This window comes from Xiphophorus hellerii, chromosome 12 (genome assembly GCF_003331165.1).
Source record: "Xiphophorus hellerii strain 12219 chromosome 12, Xiphophorus_hellerii-4.1, whole genome shotgun sequence".
Taxonomy (NCBI): domain Eukaryota; kingdom Metazoa; phylum Chordata; class Actinopteri; order Cyprinodontiformes; family Poeciliidae; genus Xiphophorus; species Xiphophorus hellerii.
The window spans coordinates 2,752,243-2,778,903 of NC_045683.1; the positions used below are offsets into that span (position 1 = coordinate 2,752,243).

The following is a 26,661-nucleotide window of genomic DNA, read 5'->3' on the forward strand; positions in this document are numbered from 1 at the left end:
TAATGTAAGGCCTTAAAATTGGGTTTGCGTCTCTTTAAGAAGCCCATGCTCTTTCTGAAACGCCGCCTTCAGGAAGTCACCACAAAATTGCTCCTCCGTTAACCCTTTAACAACATTTTTACCAGGTTGCTCTGAGAAGTGGCTCCTATAATGAGCTCAGCAGATGCTAATTGCTACTTGCTAGTCTGAAGGAGCTGAGTGGGGAGGGCTGCTCTGTGAGGCGGAAGCTTGGAAACTCCTCTGAGGAGGAGCTGCGTCTCAAAGGCGTGGCTAGGTCCAACCGGGGTTTTAGCAGCTGAATGGTTGCCATGGCGATAATAAGGTTGCTTAAACATGCATGAAAAATCAAGGGAACACTCCAGGTTTGGTTTTGATGAGGGACTGACATTATAATATGATGTAAAACTCAAAATAGGCAATTATAATTCTGCCCCTTCAACTGGAGCAGGCAGACTCAGAAAGAACAACAGTACAAAAAATATATAGATTTTATCATAAGATGAAAAACAAGCTTTTGACTGTAATTATGTTCTGTCCAAAACTCGTCAAGTGGCAATTTTAGTTTCACCTGGTTCAAATTTTGTGAAAATAAATCTTCTATTAACTGCTTTTCCTCTTTAATTATTAATCAGTTATTCCACAAATTATTCTGCATGTATTGATTTTAAGTCTAGCAGCTTTTCACATGTTGATGTTAGAAGTATCACTATTTCAGTTTCATGCTTTGTTTTTTTGGTTTTTGTCCTGAATTTTCCTCATTCCCTTTTCAGGGATTTATCAAACAACAGCTGGCGTCCAAATCAGATCATGCTGTCTCACAAAAGCTGCGCCAAATTCATCTTAAGACATTTAAAGAAAGTACTTTTGTCTGCAATTTTAGATGGGGTTCAGCCACTGTAGTTTAGATGATTACAGTTTATTTTCCTCCTCCAGCAGCCGTGAACAGAACCCAGATAACAGGACACAGTGATGGGCTGTGTTTATTGCTGCCAGCAGCGGCTCAGGTCTGTGATTACACTGCGGCTCACAGACTTGACTGGTCGGGCGATGAAACGTGCCAGTGACGCAGGTGCTGTTTGTGTAAATTACTGAAATATTTTCTAATTCCCCCTCCTGCCGCTGCGTTTCCAGGTGAACGAGATTTACCACGACGAGTCGCTGGGGGTTCACATCAACGTGGTTCTGGTCAGGATGATCATGCTGGGTTACGCCAAGGTGAGTCTGAAAAATCCATCAGTAGAAATTGTTTTCACACAGAAGGAAAATATTTCCTTTAATTTGTTCGTATGCGACACTCTAAGCACATTTACAGACTTTTATCCTCTGTCAGAATCACATTTACTTGAGCACTTTTTTTGGAAAAATTTACTTTTAGGAGTATTTTTACTGCGCTTTACTTTTTACTTTTATTTGGATGGCTTTATTATAAACTATTGTTACTTTTATTTGAGTAAATTTCTGGATTTTCTACCCGCAAACATGTTTTCACCAAACATTCACCAGAAACAGTTTTTTGGAAAAATCTTCTTTTGCCTGATCTTGTTATTTTGTAATTATGTTATTTATATTAATTACTTTCATTTTGCTTCATAAAATACCCAAAATATCCACATAACTTTACATCCGTCCGTCTGATAATGCAACTTTTAAATATGAAATGACTGATAATTCGATCATTTACTCAGTACTTGAGTACTGAGTACTCAAGTACTCAAGTAACAGGACACAGTGCTGTGTCCTGTTACACAGCACTGTGTAACAGGTGCTGTGTAACTGAGTCAGTTACTCAAGTACTGTACTTGAGTACTCAGTACTTGAGTACTGAGTAACTGACTTTTTGACTCTCTGCATACTTCTGTCTTCTTTTTCACTAAAATCCTATAATTAGCCTGAGAAATGCAAGCTGTGATCTTATTCGCTGATTTTTATTCTAAAACATGACTGGTGATGATAATTATCCATTTTTAAATTTCCCTGTGTTTCCAGGAGAATTTCATACATAAGTAATAATACAATCACTGACATTCTCAACATAAATCATCATTAGAATCAGATTTTGGTCCATTGAATGGTAAAAGATAAGTTTTCTTTTGAGATAATAACAATATTTTACTAAATGCAAGGGTCATCTACTTAACATTTAATATTTATTGTAATATTCAAACCTACTGGTGAAAAAGATTCAACATGAAGTCCTGACAGCCAGGAGCTTTGATATTCAAATTAATCCCACAGAGATGGAATTAGCTTTGTCTAGGATGATTTAGTGCAGATTGTATTGAATTTGTAGACAAACAATCTGAAAGTAGAGATAATAGGATTAAACCCAAATCAGTAAAAAGTAAAATAATAAGGCTTAAAGTGAGCACAAAGGAATGTATTTGGGTTTTATTTAAGCCATTTCCGAGGTAAATATACAGATAATTAAAACTAATAAACACAAACAGCCAGTCTGAGATTTCCCAGTAAAATCTCCCAGAGACAAAAGAGAAGACAGAATGAGTTCTGCTGTGGATTGGAAATCAGGACATGGATCTGGGAAAAACCTCAAGTCCAACTTAACGAGTTTCCTCTCCCAGAAAAACCACTGATGACCCTAAAGGATCATGTGACCTATCGGAGGTCATACAGTTCAATGCCTGTGGAAGATTTAACGTCCAAATAAATCGTTTATCTTTCAGCTTTTTTGTGAAACATTGACCTCCATATTTTTAACATATAACTGTTTCATGCTTTTCCGCTATGAATAATCATGAATTCTTCATATTAAGAGCAAAGGTTATGTTGCGCTGTGAGTTGGAGACCATTTGCTAATGGACTTTAGCGCCTTACATCAGTAATTAGCATTGTTATGCTGGCCTGCATCACCAAAAAAAACAGTTTGTTCAGAGGAAAACTGAATTTTACACACACTCTGTAAAAACATGAATGAACTTTTTTTATTTCTCTGTTTGGGTCCGTTAGGATTACTGCAATTATTTATTTTTGCTAAATGTCAAAATACTTAGGAAGAGTTGGTGCGTTTTTCTTACTTTCTTTAAATCCAGATGTGAAACCTAGAAATATATTTTCCATGTTGGAATTGTGTTAAACATTTTCACAAATTAGAAAACAAAACAAATAGTTTACTGGATTTTTAACCCATTCCTCCTGATCAAACTGGCATAAACTAGCAGTTTTTTCTCTAGGAATAAAATGTGTGATTTTCTCTCTAGTCATTGACTTTTATGCAGTTTTTGGAAGTTTGTTCCAGATTTGTGGAACAAACTTCCAATGTAATGATATGGATGTCAGACAGATTTACAGGAATAAAACCCCCACACCATATCACTAAAAAACCCTAATTATTATATATCTGTCTGTATTAAAACTGAAATTAAATCAGATATTCACATTTCATATGTCTTCAAATCAAACAAAGATAAAGTAAAATAATTCATACTGGTGCATATTTCCCTGTAGATTCTGGACAGAGTTTGGTTTTCGTCGTTACTTTGTGTCCTCGCTGAAAATGAACCCATCATGTTGTGCTGCTGCCTGAGAGGAAATGAAATGAGAGCTTTTCCCCTTTTCCCGTCTGTCAGTCCATCAGCCTCATTGAGAGAGGAAACCCATCACGGAGTCTGGAGAACGTTTGCCGCTGGGCGTTTGTGCAGCAGAAAGGCGACCCTGATCACGCCGAACATCACGACCACGCCATCTTCCTGACGCGCCAGGGCTTCGGCCCCACCGGCATGCAGGGTAAGGCCGGCCCCCCGGGGCCGCTTCAGATCGGGCCCTCCGTCAGCCCGCAGCGCTCTGAGCTGCTTTCCTGAACACAGACATGAAACATCTGGAATTATTAGAAAATGTTGTCTAAATCAGTCACAATAAGCAATAAATGAATTAAAATGGATTTGATTTATAAATCATTTAAATAGATGTAATTTCTTTCATTCAATTGATTTAATTGATTTAAATAAATCTAATTGATATAATAAATTTAAATAAATGTAATTAATTTAATTGAATTAATTTAAATTAATTGGTCTAATTAATTTAAATTAATCAAATAATTATTTGGACAACAGTTGCTATAGCGATGCTGCTCTTTAGATTTGACGCCCAGTTTGAAGTCGTCAGTTTTCACTACCTGCCACTTTTGCCTGTTTTCCCTGTCTAATATTTTTTAAATGCAATTTTTGTTACAGAGACATAATCCACTTTAGTTGCTTTTTTTTTTTTGGTGGGGGGGGTTTAATATTTTCTAGTTCCAGTGTTAAATGTTATTTATAAGTTAAAGTTTTTAATTCTCTGATATAAGTGAGAAAAATTTTACTTTTTTAAATGATTTTTTTTTAGATGCTTGACTTGTTTTTTACTTTGAAAAACATAATTATTTCCTCTTTTCTTCCTTTGCTGTCAGGAACAGACATACACTGAAAATGAAAATCTGAACATGAAAACTTCTGAGAGACACAAACACAGATATAAACATATTTATCAGGTTTAGCTTAATGAAGGCTAACCCTGCTGGATGTGTGCAACTATTCCATCATTTCTCTGTTAAAATCAAAAACTGTTTTAAAATTTGCTTCAATTAAGACACTTTGGGTGTCACACTGAAGCTTTGTTGCTGCAGGGGAATCATGCAGCAGTAACATATTTAAATGATTGAATAACAAGTCAGAGTTTCTCCATACTACTGGAAAAAAAGTGAGACATGCACAACCACTCCATAGCTCACTAATATGTAGACTCTTGTTATGAGGATCGTCAGAATAATAATGCCGGTCAGAACCTGAGCAGAACATCTTTCTAAATGACAAATTATTGTCCAGCAAAGTGTATTGCGACAGGCCTATTCAAGTTTGTCGTCTTTTTGCATATTTTCACTAATTCCAGTGTATATAACAAATCAAAAATTATGATGTTTAGTTGCCTTTTTAATGTATGCATTTGTTGGAACATGTCATGAAGAGTCTCACTTTGTTTCACTTGTTGCAGCTCTTGATTTTTTTTTTATCATACTGTTGGAAACAAGCCACTCTGCATAAAGCAGAACAAATTCTTCTTCTTGCTCAACAACTCGCTTTTTTTTACTTCCACAACCTTGTTATCTAAGCCAGATGGTCTTAAAAGCAAGACGTTTATAAAACAAAGGGTTTTATTTGGATACTTATGTACTTGAAGGACTATTTAAAACCAAAAAAAAGTTTTGTTCAAACTTGATTTCTAACCCAAAATGTCCAAATGGTGGAAATAGTTTTTAGAGAGAAAGTAAAGTTATAAGATGATAAAATGCAGATATGCTTAGTTTTGATTCATCATGTCTCCACTTTGTTTTCAAATTGATTGATTCCCAACAAACAAAACTTAATGCAATTATTCTGACAATTCAAAGCAGCCATGTTTTAGCCATCAGCAGCTCATCTTCCAATCATCCTAATAATAATAATGATGTTGTTGCTCAGGACGACGACTCACCGCGTCGCTTCTGCAAAGAAACAGAACAAACACAGCCATTACTTTACAACAAAATCTATATCTAATTTTCACCGCAAAGCAGGTAAACACTGCAATCTAACCAATCAATGCAGATGAAGACGATGTCTGGATGAAATTACGTTTAAATGAACTCGGTTCTGACTTTGGAAACTAAAACAACTTATTTAGATGGGAGTTGGATTCAAATCGACGGTTTCATTTGAGCTGGAGGAACGTTTGCTATAAATCCCTCAATTTCTAAAGTTTGCATTCAGCCTAAGCTATACTTTTGAGATGCATGTAGAGAATATAAATCATTTCTTATTTTTCCACACCAACATATTTAACTAAAACTTCTGGTTCCACAGCGTATAGGTCTGAAGTGACTCGGCACTCTGCAGACATGTGGCATTTCAAGACAAAAGTCTTAGATTTGGGTGAAGAGAGACGGTTACAAATCCAGTGCTGAAGAGAAAAACTTTTCTGTTCTACCAGTTCAACGTCCGGTTGGTTTGCCATCAGCCATTTTGACTGTTTGACTCCAGATCAACTCCGCTTCACCATCTTGGTTTGTGTGCATAGCTTCCATCTTGTCTTTTGTGATTTTCCTTTTTGTTCCTGTCCAGCCTTCTCTAATTCATCCACTTTACCAGAGATGCTGGCCTCTCGGCCCTCTGGCTGCTCGTTGGGTTTATATTCTCGTGTCAGTGCGCCTCTTGGGGGCCATTTTGCTGAAGTACTGCGTGATCTGTGCTGTTTGGTTCTGGGTAGTGTAAGCTCTTTGAGATCTGTCAGTCCTTTCTTCTTCACACTTTGCAGGATTTTAGGGAAATGTTGAAAGCTCGGTGTGAGACGCCTTCATGCTGAGAGGTGAGAGTTTTAGCTTGATCCACTACAAAAAACACTTTGAACTACTTCACTGACTCTTCACTTTTTTTTTTATCTTTCATGTCTAAAATCAGGAGATGCAGGCATTACTGTACGAATAATATGCCTTTCATAACAGCACAAGCTTTTATCCCTCTCTTTCATCTCTGCAAATGACAGCATCCTGTTTATATGAGGATTTATTAGAGTCCCTCTGCCTTCACTGTTCCCGCCACAGATTCAGAAGAACGGTGTCTTTTGTTGCCCGTTTCACAGCCAGTGATGGATCTGGTTCCCACTAAGCAAAAGAGAGATGAAACATGAGTGACAGCTGCAGCCTCATATCCAGGCTTCAGCTGTTTTTCCTTTTTGTTTCTTGTGAGGATTTTCTGTAAGCAAAACATTTCACGTTTTTTGGCTGAATCTGTTCTTCTGCCTCCTGTGCCTCTGTTAACCCTTCGATGTTTTTACCAGCATTTCACTGAGCAGTCGCTCCTACAATGAGCTCAGCAGATACACCAGGTGTTTGCTAATTGTTGCTGGCTAGTCTGAAGGAGCTGAGTGGGGGAGGAGCTGCGTCTCAAAGGCGGAGCTAGGTCCATTCAGGCACTTTTTTTGCACAACTGAATGGTTGCCATGGAGATTAAAGGATTTCTCAAACATCCATGAAAGAATTAAGGCAACACTCCAGGTTTGTTTATGATGAGAGAATAGCATAAAAACATGGTGGGTGATTGAAGAGTTTTTAAGGAATTTATTAAAATTTTACGTAAGTCCAGGTTAAATGACTTTTTTTAAATTTAGTAGATGAAAAGATAAATTTTAAAGGTTGTAATTCTCTGAGTCGCTGTGCGTCATTACTGAGCCACCCAGACTTTAGCTCTCTGTAACTGCCAGGTTGCTTACTTTCATTTTCCGCCTGTTCAGAACAAACAATAAGATTTGTTCTGCAGGCTGGAACAGATTTTTTATATTTTATTTTTTAGCCTTTGTTCTCCACCTTCCATATATTACATCAATTAAAGCTAAAATCAATTGGGAAAAACAGACCAGCAGCTCCTTCCTCGTGGCTAATATCAATCAAATCATAATCCTCACATGGGGCAGCTTTAGTTCTCTTTGATTCATTCAAGGACAGTAAGATGTGACTGGTTTTGTGGCTTCCTGTAGACGCTACAGGTCCAAACAGAATTAGTTCAGGGCTGTCTGGAGACAAAGCATCAAACTGTCAGGACTTTATCGTCTTCCCTTGAGCCGCGGTTAGACTTTGACAAGTTTAGAGCCTCGCTGGAAGCAAAATATTATTAAGCTCCTCTGTTTCTGTGTGTGACATGTTTTGAAATTGAATCATTCACACAGGCTGACATAAACAGACCAATTTACCAAATTTAATCCCACTGACAGTGAAAGGACAACAGGAATTTAATGGGAAACATGGAGAGGAAGAACATTTTGTACTTTTCTAAAGTATCAAGTGGTTGATTTTTGTGTGTAGTTTTTCTGCTTAAAACTGTAGCAGGAAAAAGTGAGAACAATGAAGTGCAAACCCCCCAGCATGAGGCTAGAAGCTGAATGTTGGATAACGTGACATTTTTATTAAAATATGAAACTTATTACTTTTTCATCTTGTAGATAAATTACATTTCTTTTCATTTTTTACATATTTTCATTTTAGTTTTGTTTGGGGTTGTAGCTTTTGATATTTATATGCAGTTGTGAATGAAGGAAGATGATCACAAGGTAGTTATGAAAGTTGCCAAAGATTTATATTACAGGTTTAACAATCTGCTGTAGCACATCTACTGTTCTCAGAGATTAATGTTTTCTGTGTAAAATTTCCTAGACAGCTAGTGTCATCTAAAAGTTGAAGATTTACTGGGTTATTAGGAGAAATTTTACATGAGAGGCGTAGCTAAAAGACCTATCAAACCGGCTCCACGCCCGGGCTTTTAAAAGCGCTCTGTAGCATTCTGAGTCTAGCTGTAGCTCATCATGATGGTGAAATAACCACATATGGTGAATTATTCAGATAGATATTTTATTTTATGCCCCAATTCAGATAACTAGCAACATTGACGTGATGCATAGACACTAGCACCTTTCCCCAAACAGCTGTGTTTCAAGTACAGCTTACTTTATATAGGCAAATAATACAGTGATTGTGTAAAAAATAATAAAAAGTGAATGGAAGTAGTTGAAAGTCCCAGTTTTCTATCCCTTATATGTTTTATCCAGTGAATGTTTGGCTGCATTATATTTATCACTCCAACTCTATAAATCCATCTACAGTTATTTATTTTTTGTAAATGGTTAACCGTTAAACACATTTAAAGATAACGTCACACATGTGATGTTGGACAGAAAACACTGGAGAAAAGCGTCTAATTATCAAATCAACTTTGGAGAAAGTGAATTAATGAATTTTAGGAAAGCAACATGTTGGCATCAGTGACACATTGTCTTAAATAAACTTTAAGCTCACAAATTACACCTGCTGTCATCTTCATGGTCTGGCTCTTTTGTTTTTGTCTTTTAACGGCTGTGGAGAAATTATCCGGTGACTTTTTCTTCACATTTTGGTTGTTGCTTCCTATGAAACTAAACTTCACATTATTTCGTCATCCTTTCAATCAAGCTAATCTTTTTATTATTATTATTATTACTATTATTTACAAACACTATTCCGATGGTTTGAAGGCGACTGTTTCTGAAGTATTATATCCCTTTGAGAATGGGATACATTAATTATTGTCTGCATTCCAGACAATAAAAACGTAGAAAACAGCGACTTGTTCTTTCAAAATAACATTTTATTTTCAAATGAGACCATTTTTCCCCAGACGGCACAACCTGCAAATTAGAGGAAAGAAATTGAAACAAGTCAAGTGAAACCAGAAATATTCATAAAAACGAGCTAACAAATCAGTTGGGTCGCTCTGTGAAGTGGAGACAAGATTTCAAGAAAAAGAGAAAATTAATTCTCACACTGTTGCTACTTATAAAGGTCAAATTAAAGTGAAATTAGATCTGGCGCTGAGAACAAGTAGCAGGACACTCAGTGACCTGAATTACATCAAACAACGATGCAATTTGTGTTTTAAATATCTGATACTGAATAAAACATCTCACACAGTTCATTTGTAAATGCAAATTTGTCTTTCCTAGGTTTTCTTGGCTTTTAAAGCTATATATTCTTAAGGCTTTAACGTTTCAGCTCTCATTGTGATCCAGTAGTTTTGGGCTGTGCACAGATTCTCTCCTTATAAATGTTTTGCATTTGAGAATAATCCTTCTGGATTTGAAATGATCTGTTATCGCTGTTGGACAGAGTATTGGGGTCAAGCTGCAAACTGTCAAAACAGCTGCTTTTACAGAGCTAAAAAAAGAAGAATGTTAATTGTCAAAGAAGTTTTACAAAGAAAAAACAGAGAACCATGCTCATGAAGGGAAACCTACAAATAGGGATTGTTGAGACCTTAAAAAGACTAAAAGCCTAGCGCTGTCTGAAAGCATCAGAATGGGAAGATGACAGCATGAAGTTTCTCTGCAATAAAACTGTCAAGAATCTCCTAGACTCTGAGAAGAAGCATAAAAGCAGAAAGACATTCAAAGCACTTCAGGCTGATGTGAACCAGGCTGAAGTTGTGTTTTCTAGTCCTATCAAACACTGAAAAGGACCATAAGGGACAAAAATACCAAAACAAAACACGACTGGAAGAAAGGCAAAAAATAGAAAATACAAAAAGCGACACAAGCCTTAAAATCACTGCACTGGAGTCAATGAAGGTTTTCTGCCTTTGGTACAGAGGATGGACAGTAATTCAGTTAAGTAATTAAACTAAAACACTGAGAAGGCCTCAAAATATAAAATACCTTATACAGAGTCTTGAAGGTGCTTTTGACAAAAATAACTTTAAAAGGCCTGAGAATAAAGGAAAAGAAAAAACCCCAGTAATATAAAGCATCCAATTGGAAAAAACAAAGACTAAAAACACATAAACTATTTCTTCTAATTACCTGATGACTGATTTGTCACGTAGATTTTTGTTTTTTAGAACCTTTCAAGGTGAGGCAAGTTAAACGTTATGAAAACAATGAAATGAAATGAAGGAGAACAATGCAGTGGCAAAACAAAGGAAACTGAAGAGACTGAAATTAATGATGTTTCAGTTCATATTATGAAAAAGTTCATATTTTCCTTCCAATCAGACAGACTTCCTGTGAGCCCTTTAGACGAAGGAAGCTGATAAAAAGAAACTGTAACTAACAGCACCAGTTTGTGGAGCGTTGACTCAAACTTCAGTAGAGAAATCTGTCTGGATGTGAAGTCAGAGCTGAGACAGGTGGGATGTGACGTGATGCTGACACAGACCTCTTTTATGAGGTCAGATTTCAATTTTCATCCATAGTTTATGTCCAGATTTACCATAGCTGGCTTCGTCTGGAGCTGAATTATGATTCATGCCTGACGTCAGCGACGTAAAAGTCGGATAAAGTGCAACATGTTCTGACTGCAGACGCAGTGGAAATTCCTGAAATACCCAGACTGCCTCTGTGCGTGGGAGCAGGTATGAGGCGTTACCTCAGGGGTCAACGCTTCTGGGGTCAGCAGGAGGGATTTACTTTGTCCTTACTTAACAACATGAACATGTCGCAGCTTTTCCTGCTGCATCTCCATCAGGTGCAGCTTCATCTGGAGCCATGGGTCGTTGCTGCTGTGCATTATGGGATGTGAAGTATGACTGAATTCAGAGGTCGGGTGCAGCCTGAAGGCGTTGAGCTTGGCAGGTTTTCTCTAAATACTCTTAGCTGAAATGCTCAAAGCAAAAGGTGAACTGAATCACAGTTCAGGTCCTGAAACACCAGAGTCACTGTTGATGAGACCAACAGTGGTGTTTCTGCAGTGGAGTAGTTTTCAAACAATGCAGTGGAGTTTTGTTTATTTTTCTAACTGATTTATTGTTTTATTTTTATCCAAATTGGTGCAAAATTTCAGCACTTTTACATCACATGATTCACGGCAGTTTGGACACCACAGACCTCTACATCCTCATCACAAAGCTGGAGCTTTTTCAAAGTTTTCATGTCAACATGGATGGATGTAGCCTGAACTCTGCTGCCGTTTCCTTGGGAACCCTGCTGTTCATAGACACACCTCTCTCTCTTCTCTTTATCTCAAACACCAAGTGTGTCTTCCTGTGAAGAAAACTGAAACACTGTTCAGCGCTGAATGTTTTTAACATGAGTAAAAAAGACAGAAGTCAAGCTAACCCAATGCCATCAGCAGAACCACCGACGTTTAATAAAACTTTTAATTTTGTGCTATTTTTACCGGCCTTTTTAACAGAAAAACAAACTTTAGATTGAATTTTTAGCTCATTTGTTGTGTTGAACTTTTCTCAAACATTTTCCAGGCTGCTGTTTCTCTCAAACCCAACTTGAAACGCTGCCGGCTGATTTTCATCAAGTTCAAGGCAGCGAAAAGACATCACACCGAATCTGACCTCGCTCCAAATCTGACCTCGCTCCAAATCTGACCTCGCTCCAATTCTGACCTCGCTCCAACTCTGACCTCGCTCCAAATCTGACCTCGCTCCAAATCTGACCTCGCTCCAAATCTGACCTCGCTCCAAATTTACCTCGCTCCAAATCTGACCTCGCTCCACTGCCTTCCAGTTTAGCTGTGAATTATTTTAAGGTTCTTTTATTCATTTATCGGTCTTTGTGTTTCATTGGCTTTCTCTGAACTGATGCAACGACTCGCTGACCTTCTGTCAGCAGGTCAGATGGATTTAAAAGTGTGAAGCTCTGGGGTGAGAAGTGGAGGATTGAAAACGCTTTCCCAGTTAATATCGGGCAGATTCCATCACTAACTGTTTTAAATTCTCACTTTTATCTCTTAGCCAATTTTTTATTATTTTAATGGTGTAAATTTGTTTCTTCTGTCTTCAAATATTTCTGTTTGTTTTAAAATGATCTTACCATAAAACACAACTTCCTCACTGCTTTGGTAGTAATTTCTAAATAAACTGATATTATAACTTGTTCAGTGCAGTGGGTCACTGCAGTGGAAACATTTATCTTTATCATTTATTGTCATTTGTGTCAAAGTTTAATCATAGATAATTAACTGCTAAACAAAAACTTAGTTTATGTTTTAACATCTACCTGAAAGATGGCATAACTTTGAGAAAATGACATTTTTTGTGACAGCAGTTGGAGTCCAGTCAACGTTTTCTGGTCTGGATGTTTCTAATTCTTCGCTGAACTTCTGTCCAGGTTACGCTCCGGTCACAGGGATGTGCCACCCAGTCCGGAGTTGCACCCTCAACCACGAAGACGGCTTCTCGTCTGCGTTCGTCGTGGCTCATGAGACCGGACACGTGTGAGTTCACGTTGGTATTTCCGTGTGTTCTGGTGCGGCGCTCCTGAACGCAGTGACGTGATCAGAGCTTCGCCTGAGAGGGGATTTTTCTGATTGGCTGCCAGTTTAATTCATCCAGCTGCTTTGGAAATGGAAAAGTTTCTGACCAGAAAAAGAACAAAGGAGCTGAAAAAAAAAACATAAGAACTGTGGGAATAAAATAAAATTTAATGTAATATAAGATATTATAGGAGAGGATCGTGATGAAAACTTGTCATGATATATTATCTTATAACAAAACACAGAACTCCATCTAAAATCAGACGGTATGAGGTGTCATTTATTCTAAATTAATGTGATAATTATTGAATATTGACTAAAAACCAAATCTGATCCATTGATGCTTCAGTTTAGAACTGATGTTCCTTCTTTCATGGGTCTACGGCCAACATCCTCACCAGACACCGAAGGTCATCAGGGTCAGTGTCAGGACTATTGAGAGATATCAGCAGGCGATCAGGCAGGTGGTCATAATGTTCTGCCTGTCTGTACTGAAACTGAAACCACCCCATAAATAAACACAACAGTTAAAAATGGCGGCACTCACAACTAAATTGCAACAGAACGGTTTTCTAATCTTCAGGAAGTGGATCAGCTCTTGAAATAAATCATAAATAACATTTACTCAGTTACATTTACTTTAGTAACTTTTGGAATTTTTTTTTTACTATGCTTTACTTTTACTTGAGTAATTTTATTCTGAAGTATTTCTACTCTTACTTGAGTAAGTCTGGATTTTCTTCCCACTGAATGAAAAACAAACCAAATATTCACCAGAGACACACCTGCAGCTTCTGTCAACCTTTCATTAGTTTTTTTATTGAAAGAAACTAATTTGGAAAAATGTTCTTTTGCTTGACTTTATTTTTGTTACTTATATGAGTTATTGTCATTTTTGTCCTGGAAATGCCAAAATTTCCACTTAACTTTATATTTTGGTCCATCTGATGATGTAATTCTTAATTATCAAATGATTTATAATTGATCAGTTACTCAGTACTTGAGTAGATTTTCTACCTAATACTTTTTTACTCTTACTGGAGTCATTTCTTGGACGGATACGTTTCACATTTACTTGAGTTAAATAAGTGGAAGTGGTTCTGCTCTTTCTTGAGTGCAGTTTTTTGGTTTCTCTACCGGCTCTGCTGAACGGTGATGATCAGGAGAGAAAGAATCAGCGACGGAGTTGCAACTGAAAGCATTTGGTCCGCTCAGCCGGTCCGGCTGGTCGAGTCCGGCTGGATTCAGAGCTGAGCGTGTGGATGTCGGGATTTAGGAGATAACAGATTGTAATCTGGATTAGAGCGTCCGTGTGGGGACGGCTTCGAGGAACCAGTTCAGCAGATCCTAACGCCGTCGGCTGCGACGCTTCGACCCACCGGCAGGAGAACCGCCGTTGAGCGGGCGTTTAAAAGAGCTGAAACATCTAGGTCAGGGGTGTCCAAAGTGTGGCCTGGGGGCCATTTGCGGTCCTTGGAGTAGCTTTGTGTGGCCCCTGGATACAGATTAGAAATGGTTTAAATGGAGTGGATGCAGATGGAGGCTTTTTGTGTTTTTCTTTGTATGAGGTTTTCAATCAGTCAAGTTTCAATCAAGTTTATTTCAGCAGCAAGGCGGTTCAAGGTGCTTTACATAATAAACACAAAAAACTACAAAGTTATGAAAAAACAGTCAACAGTTGAACAAACATACTTTGAGTGTCATTACCAAAATTTGATTTTCAGTGACAAATTTATATCAAATAAAAATGTTTAGGTACAAAATAAGTGTTTTTCTTTTATTACCCATGTTTTTCTAGTGTTTTATTTTTTGTTTATTTGCCTTAATTTCAATATGATGGTAATAACCACTGAGTTTTTACTCAGAAACAAACTCAGTCACTAATTAATATGGGTTAAATCCAGTTAAAGATTTTTAAAGACAATTCTTATTTTTGTTGGTAGGAAGAAACTAATAGTGACTTTGAATGTTTTATTTAAAAATATTACATGTTCAGTTGCTTCTTATTAAATAAAATGAAAAAAATTCACAATGAAATTATTTCACAAATTTTATGTAAAAGAAGTAAAACTAGATTGTGGCCCCTTCGTGATTTCAACTTGCCGGTTTTGGCCTCCAGTGAAAAAACGTTTAGACACGATTTTCAGCAATTCCACAAACCTTTGATCTTTGTTACTTTACAGCTTGTAAAACATTGATTTTATCCTCTGGTTAGTTATAAAACAAGTCAGACTTTTATTAGATGTCACCAGAAAAATTCAGTTCTAGAAATCAAAAACTAAATAAAAAACAAAGTTTTCCTCCTGGGTGGACGAGCGAGACGATGTTTATCGGTGATTTCAGCACAACGAGGAGAACGCAGCAGCAGCAGCTGGACCGAGGAGGTGAATCTGTCGACTGACCTTCACACGTCCTCGAACCCTCTGGAAATGGAAAACAGTGAAATGCTTGAGGAGACCTTTAACATTTCAACAATGATTTGATTTGGAAGCTGCAGCCTGTAAACGCCAGCTCCACTTGTTAGCATTTCCTGGCCACAGCTTTTGTATTGATTACTTGTGTTGCTAGGTAACGCTGTATGTACCGTCCTGTGGATGGCTTCAATGTGAGCAGCCAGACTTTCTTAGTATTATTAAGTCATTTTGAGCAGAGATCTGAAGGTTTCTGTCTCTTTTTTTAGCACTGGCACCTTAACTGTCGAGTAAAGTTTGTTTGTAGCACATTCCTTTTACATCATAAAAACACCAAAATACAAAGTCACAGAACACAGACAAGTTGAGAAAACCAGTAAATATTACATTTTGCCGTCATTATACATCAACATGTTGGTCAATGTTCCATTTATTATGGTTCAAAAGCAACTCTGAACAGGTGTTTTCTGGAAGTTTGTTCCAGATTAGTGGAGAATAAAAACTAAAAGCTGCTTCTCCAAGAAACAGAGTGCAGAACAAATAAAGAAAGAGAAAGAAAGAACTGAAGAGAAAGAACAAAAGAAGTTGTCTCAGTTCTATTTTTGCTCTTTGAACTCGTGACATGTCGTCATATTTCGTCTGCAGTGTCAGTAAATACGTCGTCCTGGTTTCAGGGTTTTCACTCCAACACTCAGTAGATGAAACTCAGAAACCGTTTCTCTCCAGGCAAACAGCAAACTTCCACATTTAGGAGGTTCTTTTTACTTGACTTCTAAAATGTCATCCATCTGAGGCCGAGTATTTTTATTTTGCCTCAGGTTGTTATTATTCTGTCATTTATTAATCAGCAGAACGCAGCAATTTAATCTAGGTATCTATTTTTAATAGTACTTAAATTATTAAGGAAGGAAATGAAAAGATGAAATAATTATTAATTTGAGCCTAAAAGCTACACTGTGTTCATGTGAAAACAGAAAACTATCGGTCGTTAAAGTTCATGTATGATTACATAATTATGTGAAATTCTCCTAAGGTGTTATTTCTAAATGTCCCTGCAGGTTGTACTGATACGACGGCTTTCATTTATTCAGATTTAGCAGCTCACACTTAATAAAATGTTCTATCCTTGGAATGACCTGAAACAAGGTTTGAAAAGGCCTTGCAGTGAACTGGATGTAATCTCTACCAGTAGATTTTGATCATAATTTCCCAATAATAATTCAAGATTACAGAGAATTTATTTTACTTTGAGGTAAGGGAGGATTGGTATGGAAGCTGAGAGCGGACATTTTCCGCATTTACTATTTACTGATGGTTTTCTTGAGATAACGAGTTAAATTTAGAAATTTTGAGAAAACTGGATATTTGTCATTATGTGAAGAAAACCATCTGAAAAATGGGAAAAAACAAAATAAAACCAGTTCACTGTCTCCATGTTCAAACCAGACTGGATCACACCAAATTCAGAGAAAACCATCTTAGTGTCGGTTCATCACAATGCTGACATTTCCTAATTACTAGAGAACCTGTTTTTAAATTATTTTTATTGCTGCTTCTCTTTCCATCCAGGATTTTCTCTCTTCACTGGGATTATTCTGCACCTCGACCTTAAATAACTTGCTGTGGGAGGATTTATTTTATCTGTTGTTGTTCAGAAGATGACCTGGAGTCAGGACTCTGACACCAACGCTAACCGCTAACTTTAACAACGTTCCAGTTCTTCACTGTTTCCTTTGCAGTAAAAAGGTTCTGGGTTCAAATCTGGGCCAGCGCCGTTCTGTATGGACCCGTCTTATTCTTTCCAAGCATTTAGTTGCCGGAAGCACAACCTCCTCTAACAGGAATGACCTACATTTCTACCTTTTTCTCTGGATTTCTCTATTTCTAGTGGAGGAAAATTAAGACGCACAAACTCAACAGAGGAAACACAATTCACTGAATTACATGACACAGAACCAGAACTCATTCTAATATATCCTGTTAGGATAAGACTTATCCTAACAGAATAAGTTTCAGTTTACTTATGAAAAGGTCAGATGGCCTCAGTTGTTTGATGCAAACCCCTAAAAACATCGTAATGTTCTGATTTACAGAAGCAACCGACACATATAATCACGACTTTGAGGCTTTAAGGAGGAGATTATTAAAACCAATTATCAAAGTCTGCAGAACATTGAGTTAAAATTTATGTCAGATGAACAAACTAATTTATTTCTGCAGCAGGACAGATTTAACAAGCTGAATATGGGATCATTTCTCATCCAGTCCCAAACCTCGACTCCAAAGTTTTGTTTTGTTGTAATTAAAGCAGCAGTGCTTGCAGACCTCGTAACGCTGATTATAAGTGAAACACACAAACATTTGGTGTCCATCAGTCACAGAAAAACTCAGATTTCTACTCCACCCATTTAGTGTTTTCTCGGTAATTGAATTGTGTCATGCATGAGCGACCTTCAGTTTTTACCTGTGTTGCATTTTGAGAAAGTTTTTGATTCCAAAGGTCATTGAGAAAACCAAGAGGCAAACTGTGCTGATCGAGGGATAAAATCTGTGCTGTGGTAATAATAGATTTAAATGTCAGTTTACTTATGAAAAGGTTGGATGGCCTCAGTCCCTCAGGGAGAGTTTCTTATCTAATATGTCCACCTTACTTCACTTTAGTTCTTGGTCAGATAACATAAGATGTGGTTCAGTTTCTTCTTGTCGGCTTTCGGGGGAATAAAAACATCCTTGATGGAGAAATGTTATAAACCGAATGCAGTTTCTTTACTTTTTTGGTTTAATTGATGCCAAATCTGGCCAGCAGATAAAAATTCACCCATCCGGTTTTACTCACTGACACTGATTTCTGTTTCTGTTTTACAGTCAGAAATTCAGCAGATTCTGCTTCTCTTTTAACTGGTTTCACCACATAAAACTCATTTATATAAACTTTGTAATTCAACTGTAACAAACGTGCAACAAAATGTGCTGCATGTTTCTTGATGGTAGTTTTGAATCCAAATAACAGGAGGATATTAAAATATCTTTCACTAAACTGAGGTCTTGGAGTTGCAGTTTATTGACTTTGAAACATTAAAAAAAGAAGATCAAATACTGAAGAATCATTTTTTGATTTCAGAGCTAATCAAGAGAAAATGGGTCAATTTTGGTTTTGATTTCTGGCCAATTAGTGCGTTTTATGAGCAACTAAATTCATCTTATGAAAGCAGTTTGGTTTGGGAACCTTTCTGTGCTTGAATGATTCATATGAGTTAAATATGTTATTAGAAACCAGAGATCAGGCTGAACTCTGTGGGAGGTGATAAAATCAGACCTGAATCTTCAGCTGACTGAGTTCTAATCTATGATAAATCCAGATCCAGATCCTGTTTAGAGTTGCTTTTGATTCATAACTGCAATGTTTCATAATTGGTCACTGTATCATGTTTTTATGATGTAAAGCATTTTGAACTGCCTTGTTGCTGAAATGTGCTAAACAAATAAACTTGACTTTATTTTTGCAACCAAAACAATTAAATAAAACGGCTCTAAAACCAATCAACTCCACTTTAAAAACCTACTGATTGGAAACAAAATAAAGACAACTTAGCACCTTTACACAGTTTAAAATGGAGTCGATACAAAACTTTGTCACAAATTTCTAATTTCCTGAAAAGTCTCAATCTCCCCTGAATCAAATCATTTGACTGTAACCCACATCTCCCATCGTCTCGGTGGAGTAAAAGCTGTTTACTTTGTGAAACTCATCTCCCGTGTGTGACCTTGTCCTCCTCCTCCGCCGCCGCCGGCTGCAGGCTGGGCATGGAGCACGACGGCCAGGGAAACCGCTGCGGGGACGAGACGGCGATGGGCAGCGTCATGGCGCCGCTGGTGCAGGCGGCCTTCCATCGGTACCACTGGTCCATGTGCAGCGGACAGGAGCTGAAGAGATACATCCAGTGAGTTCATCTTTCTGCTCTGTTTTATAAATAGATAAAGAGAAGGAAACATTACCAGAGCATCTCCTACGATACACACTTCTCCTTTGGCTCTTGTAGATTCATAAATATTTCTTTTTTTTTTGCAGTGCCCAGAGGTGCAGGAAATAAAGTGTTTTCACTCTGAATAAAACAATATAACAATAACATAGAGACTTTTTTGAGTAAAACAGTAGTAAAGATTTCTTAAATTGTAAGTTTTCTGTATTATAACTGATAAAGTCTCTAAATGATTTAAAGATTATAGATTAAAATCAGCTAAAACAAAATTACATCCAAACTTCATCTGTTACTGTATAAGTTCATCTATTTCATGAATTTTATCACAAAGTGAAACATATTTTATAGATGAATCACAGAGATGGATGAACCAAGCTCAGTTATGTTCCACCATAAATAAATAGATATTTAGTGGGACAAATGCAGAGGAACAAGAACTGAATGTAAATGTTGCGTTATCTTTTTAAATGTCAGCTTGTATCCAAACCTGAACAGTTTCTGTTTACGTTTCATCGTCGTTCATAATTTAAAATAGGAACCAGAATCCTGACATCTGCTCATGAATAAAAATAAACTCTGGCTGTTGAGGTTTAGATGTTTCTGGTCTCTGCTCTTAAAAACATAACAGCAGATAACAGTGACAGTAGGCAATCAATCACAGTGTAATCCTGACCAGTCTGCACCTATTTTCATGCAAAACAGTCAAAAAACATGAAATTCTTTGCCACCAGTTTTGGAGCTGGTGATAAATCATGCATCATGTATTTTTGGGACGGGTTAAATGTTGGAAAAACAGAAAGTTTTGCTTCCTGAAAGCTCACCTGCCAACATGAGTTGCTTTGCAACAGTTTTATTTGTATTAATTTTACAACATTTATGATGTCACAGCTGCTGTTATGGTTTTTACATGAAGTTTGTTTGCATTTAAGAGCAGAATACCCAACCCATTTTCTTTTTTTAACTTTTTGTTGGCTTCTGGTAATTGTACGAGTTAATAAACTTGTATAATTCACACACCCACTCTTCCTATTCATCCTGTTCAAATCCCACTCATTTGCACAACTTCAAGAACAACTTTTATGGCAGATGTTAGAATGAAAACATGGTCTTTTAAAGAGGCAGGTGTGCATACTTACTATACGATGTGGATACTGAGACTGTTAAGAGGCCAAACAGTCTCTTGTGGTATTCACCATAAGGTTATATGCTGGGCGACAGAACACGCGCACACAGCCTCACACACACACATGCCCGTGCGCACACACACCGCTGTACATTTCTCAGAATATGCGTCAGCAGCTTTTTTAACTGATAACAGTAAGTCAATAACCTTCTAACTGGTGGTAGGACTTGGTTAGAGTTTTGTATGTTGATGGAAGTTGGCCACCTGGCTAAAGGTTCAGTATTGTCCCATTTAAAAAAAAAACACAAACAAAACCTTGAACTTTAATTGAGCTAACTGCAGGGTCTAATTAACTAATCACATTTTAATTTAAAATACAGGATATTTTCCATCACCAAAACCCTTTTTGCTGCTAAATTATTGAATAAAAAGACATATAAGCTCAACTACAGAGATATTTATTGTTTTTAATCTGTTATTTAATTTATTCAATCATCTGATTGGTGCAAAGTGCTGCTACACCCATTGAGCTCGTCAGTGATTCAGGAACTCCTGATTATTCATGGAGCTTCTTTAGAAATGTGGATGCTAACGTTAGCAATAGCATCTGTGCTGCTGCTACATGTTTATCATTGAGATGCTATTTTAGGCTGGAGCAGCTTTGCTGATAGGCTAACTCCTTTTAGCACAACTTCAACATAATAGTGCTTCTCCAGTGTCCTATCAGATCGATTTTTGAGCAGAGGTTAACCCCCAGAGACCCAACAGAAGCGGCTTCGTCGTCCGTCACTGTTAGCGGATGTAGTTTGTGCGTTAGGTCTACTGGCGTACCAGAAACACAATAAAAAGGTTCCAACTCAGGACTCCATATTGAACCTATAATCTCAGGTTTCTGACCTTACTGAAGCACAGCCATGTTTCATTTCCTTACAGCACCTATGATTGTTTGCTGGATGACCCTTTCAAACACGACTGGCCTCAGCTTCCTGAACTCCCCGGCATCAACTACTCCATGGATGAACAATGCCGATTCGACTTTGGAGTGGGATACAAGATCTGCACCTCGGTGAGTCCATCCCTGAAGCTGTCCATCTGCCCACAGAATATATTCACCATCCCAGAAGTATGTACTATGTTCCAGTATATAAATCAAGACCAAATCAAGACCAGAGACCCATTTTATATGACACAAGAAAATGGGAAAAAATTAAAAAAAACACCTGGATATTAAACACTCAGAGGAATGTCATTATTAATTCAAACTATTCTTTGTGCTGCATCACAGACAAACTATGCGATATGTGAAGTCAAATAGCGGATAGAAACCCAGAAACCTGTTGAGAAAGTTGTTGCTATGGAAACGTGTTTAAATACTAAGTTATTCAGCTCCCGTCCGTCACTTTTAGACACATTGCAATAAGTTGTCAACATTATGTGCTAAATCTTAAATGTTTGCCTTACATAAAAAATAAAAAGGGACGCAGTGCTTTGCTACTAATTGTCAACACTATGACAACTAGATAACAAGGAGAGGAGAAAGTTTTAATGAAATAAATAAATAAATAACACAGAGGGAAAGGGAAGTAGGTCAGTTATGCTAGCTTGACTTTGACAACCTTAACATGTAGATGTGCTGCAGAATTCACAATGATTCAGCTCAGACAAACAAAGCTAAACAAAAAAACGTGACACACACACCAACTCTCTGACAGATCGTCAGTAGAGCAGGTTTCTAATTAATCGGCCACCGTTGGACAATCGCTAATTAATAATCACAAAAATAAACATCAAACCTGAAAACATTAAACTGCAACGGACTGAATGTTTTGTTGGTGTTGATTCCTGATACATTAGTGGAGCTGTTGTCAGCCAGTTGTTATGGCAACGGCTATGTGTGTAGCGTAGTCGACACAGAGAGCGAGAAAAAAGACAAATCCGATTGGTTCTGAGCTGTTCTTGCAGACGGGAAAAGTTGGGCGCAATCTCAGCCGTCTCTGAAAGCGAATCACACGATGCTGTTTGGTTTCTTCTGGATGTCGTTTCACAGATTTAGTTTTTATGATTTATTACTGACGATTAGGCAGACATCTTGTTCCGCTCCCAGATAAACCCCAGCGCTAACAAAAACACACAATCAGCAATGAGTGACATTATTGCTTAGATTTGAGTCGATACGTTTTGCATCTAATGAAAGCAAGGATATTAGAAAGTACATTGGACAATATTCTAGTAATTTAGTGATATTTCTACCTTTGAGGTGTTGAAATAAATCCAGAGTCCTCAATGACCAAAACTGGTCTAAGAGTACTGCAACTCTGAGTGGCAGTGCTTCGAAAGGAGGAAAGATGGACTCCGCTGAGGATTCAGTCTCTGCTTTGAAAGAAAGGAAATATTTTCCTCTTCAGAGTTTTTTATTTATGCCTTAAAAATGACAGCAGAGACAATCTGGAGTCCCAGAAACACCTGCAGAAGATTCCCGATGACAGCCTTCAGAGACTCTGACATGTGAGCAGACTCGGGAGCAAACCTGGACGTGTTGGCAAGCAGCTGATGTGGTCATCTGCTTATTTCACCGTGTCTCCGCCTGGCAGGCCGCCATTCGCCAGCGACAGCGTGCCACTCAACCTGTCACTGTTTACTGTCATCACCACGTTTACAGCAGCTGGGTGGCGACGCTCGTTAGGGCGCTGATGTAACATTAATGACATATTTTCCTCAATTTTAGTAACTTTTTTTGTTTTTTGTAATATTGGGAGTTCATAAAGTTTTCTCATTTTAGACGTATCAAAAGCTGGGAAGTGATTTCAGTTTCTTACCATGGAAATGTTTTTCCTTCTGCTATAAAATAAATTAACCTTAAGCTGCACATCTGATAGAGATTCTGTTAACTTTTATTGCACCTTCTGAATCTTGGTTGTGTTTTGTGAAATTTGAAGCTTCTCTCAGTGTTTCAGATTTCCTGAATCCCAGGTTGAAATCGTGACCAGTGGTGATTTTCAGCTGTTAGACCTCGGGATGTTTTCTCCAGTTATTTTGGAGGAATGCATTTGTTCAGGGTCTGGACAGAAACCTGGAGGGTGAATGAGTGAGATTGGGATTTGATGACTAACCGTTTGAGGTCAGATTTAGGCTGACATCACTTTTGAGTCATGTCAGATTGAATGTATGAATGTATGCAGGAGCAGTCCGCTCCTGCAGTTAACTGGATCTTTTTGTGCATATCATTCAAACCTTCATGATGAATTTGAGCTCAGAAAGCCTTAATGAAGAACCAACAGACGGAAAAACATTATTATTATTCAGACAATTATTCCGACACTTAAAATGTGAATGCTTTGTCTCTTTGGTCTAATCATTTTTAATTGGAGTTTCAGTTACTGTTTGTGCCAATGTTATATAGTGAAAAACCATAAAATACACAGAAACAAAGAAAAGTTCCCTGTAGGGGCAATAATAAAGTGATGGAGTATTTGGGCCAAATGAACTTCTGCCAAAAATGTCAGAAATTTTTAGACTAATTTCGCATGTTTACAAAAAAAATTTTGTTGAAAAGTTATAAATTTGCCAGAAAAAGATTGAAGTTCTCCATATTTAAAACTCGTAGGAGTCATTGTGAGACCAAAAACTGAGAAGTTTTTATAAATTTTAAAGTTATTTTCAGCATAAAAGAGGTAGAAGTCCTCTAAGATTGAAATATTAAATGTAGGAAATGCAAATCTGAATGTTTTCCAAAGTATGAGTGAGTTTGTATCTGGGAGATGAAATAGGAAAAGAATCTGGATTTTGTTTTTTTTTTTAAATATCCAAATTCAAAATTTTTCTTTCATCTTTTCAATACCAGACTATTTCATTTATGGGTGGCCAAGTTTTTATGAATACTTCATATGATGCTGATACTCAGTTTACAGGCAATTTAAAGCTCCTACTGAAGTTAAGTATTCAAATAAAATAAAAGATGAAAGACGTTGAACTAACTCTTGTTTATGTAATCTTCCTTTTATTGGCAATGAAATGTTGAGTAAATTGAAAGTGTAATAATCTGTAAAATAATGCAGGTGATGGAAATCTGAGTTGTTTTCTACGTTCTTGTTTAGTGTCTTTTCTCTCTGTTTTCTCCAGTACAAGCAGCATCTCAAACCCACAACAGATTTGTTACTAAAAAGGATTTTGAAGTTAGTTTCTCTTCACAAACTGGGAAACTTGCAAACATTTATCTCGGGTATAAAGTCCTGAATTGCCTCGTACTTTTAGCGGATTTTTTAAATTTTAGAACAGCGTAGCGTCATCAAACTTTTGTTCCTCTCAGAAAAAAACATTTTTTGGGATCAGTCTGTATTTTCTGGACCAGGACTCCATTCCGCTGATCAATAATCAATTTGGCCGTTATTGTTTATTTAAATCACTTCTACAGACAGTTGAATACCAGCCAGGCTTGTCTACACTGACTGATGTTACACACCTTTTTATGTGCTTATTTATTGGAAAAGTTTCTGTGATTTATTTGAACAAAAGCTCAAAGTTTTGTCTTAGTGTAGTTTTTCCTCTTGGTTTTTCCAGCAGATGTTTGGTTTTAAATGTTGGTGGAGTCTAACATTTATTATCCTGTAATCACACCATCTGTTATATTGGAAGGTGAGTTTTTTTCTGAGTAACAACAGATGGAAAACAGCCTTAGGCAAAGCGTAACGTATTTACTTATTCATTAATATGCACTGTATGCTAAATAAATTATAAAAATAAAAGTAAAACTGGATGTCTTTGGGATCATTTGTCCCATATTAACTGACTTTTGTTGTGATTTGCCTATTTTTGAAGGAAAGCAGTAAAAACAGTAAATAAGTGTACATATTTACTCTCCTCTCATAAGCATCTAAAAATAAACAATGTTGTGATTTTCATCATAAGGGGAAAAAATCCAAAGAGATTTTTTTACTGTAGCAAAAGTGCAGCTTGGAACACTGAATCCAATAATCTGAGAATACATATTCAGTTTCAAATGTCATAAATGAAGAATCCATCCATCCATCCATCCATCCATTTTCTGTTCACCCTTTGTCCCTAATGGGGTCGGGAGGGTTGCTGGTGCCCATCTCCAGCTACGTTCCAGGCGAGAGGCGGGGTACACCCTGGACAGGTCGCCAGTCTGTCACAAAATGAAGAATTCAGGTTAAAACTGAACAATTTCTACATTACTTTAAGAGGTACAAACTCAAACTGTATCACAAAACGACTCGCTGTCTTTAAATGTGGTTAATAAATAACACAAATGTATTTAATTTCTGAACATGTGGAAAATGTTGGATTTTCTGCCTGAGATGTTGTCAGTAAACAGAATTTAATCAGAATCACTGAACATAAGTTATTTAAGCCGCCATGTCAGCGCTGTGTTCGACGCTCTGATTCAGTGGCCAGTCTGTTCTTCATTGCTCTCTCCGCTGCTCCTGCATTCGTGGTTTTGATTTTGCATTTGTGTTTTTTGTGAATGCTGATGATTCATCCCGTCCTCCGGCGGCGAGCCGTTCTGACATAAAGGGCCTCTAGCAGCCAATCAGGGCTGCCGGCGTCTAGCAGGATGTCACAGCTGAACGTCCTGTCCAGTTTTTCTCAGTCGTCTCCAAATGGATTTCATTATATCTCAGTCTCTCAGTTCTGGATCTGTTTGACAGTCTGTCTTCTCCATTTTGATTTTATTCGCCACGTTACATTTCTGCCAAAAAACTCAGCAACGTCTAGATTAATTTCACGTATTAAATAGAAAAAAATTAGATATTCTGTCAGTTTGCAAAAAAAAGTGACAGTTTATGAAATTAAAACTAGAATATTGTCTAAGACTGTAAATATCTTCCAAAGTGCGGACGTCAGATCTGGGATCTGGGTTCCTTTCCTCATCATCATTTCCTTTAGTGAATGACATATCACTAATACTTGAAATAAAAATAAAAAAATAAAAGATTTTTGACTTGATGTCCAGATTCACATCTCAGAAATTTAGCGCTTCAATTTTACAGAACTTCTGACATTTTTTTCCTGCACTTTTCTTAGTTGTAATTTTGTAAATTCATTATTTTAGCCATGGAAAATTATCAACTTTTCTCGCAAATGGACAATTTTTCCACTTAAGAGAATATCCACGTTTTTCTTTTGAATATGTGAAATTAATCTGAAACATTTTGTCATGAAGGAATACATTTGCACCAAAAAACTAAGAATATTTTCAGATATTTGAAAGAATAAAAAACAGATATTCTCTGTCAAATGGGCATCAATTTAAGTAATTACAATATTAAAACTACGATATTCTGTAAGATTATAAATTCAGATGTGTAAGAAAAAAAAACACACAAGTGGAAAATTTATATGTACAGGTGTTGGACCTGGGTTGTTTTCTTG

At 37.1% G+C, this 26,661-nt stretch overlaps 1 protein-coding gene across 2 annotated transcripts in view; it reads left to right on the plus strand.

Annotated features, from left to right (window-relative positions):
• adamts3 (ADAM metallopeptidase with thrombospondin type 1 motif, 3) overlaps nt 1-26,661 on the plus strand; it is a 157,264-nt gene that overhangs the window by 77,958 nt on the left and 52,645 nt on the right. For both annotated transcript variants that reach the window (XM_032578401.1, XM_032578402.1), the window contains exons 6-10: nt 1,132-1,215; nt 3,585-3,741; nt 12,613-12,718; nt 18,966-19,109; nt 21,205-21,337. In XM_032578401.1, coding sequence (XP_032434292.1) covers nt 1,132-1,215; nt 3,585-3,741; nt 12,613-12,718; nt 18,966-19,109; nt 21,205-21,337 — 624 coding nt within the window. The remainder of the gene's footprint in view (nt 1-1,131; nt 1,216-3,584; nt 3,742-12,612; nt 12,719-18,965; nt 19,110-21,204; nt 21,338-26,661) is intronic.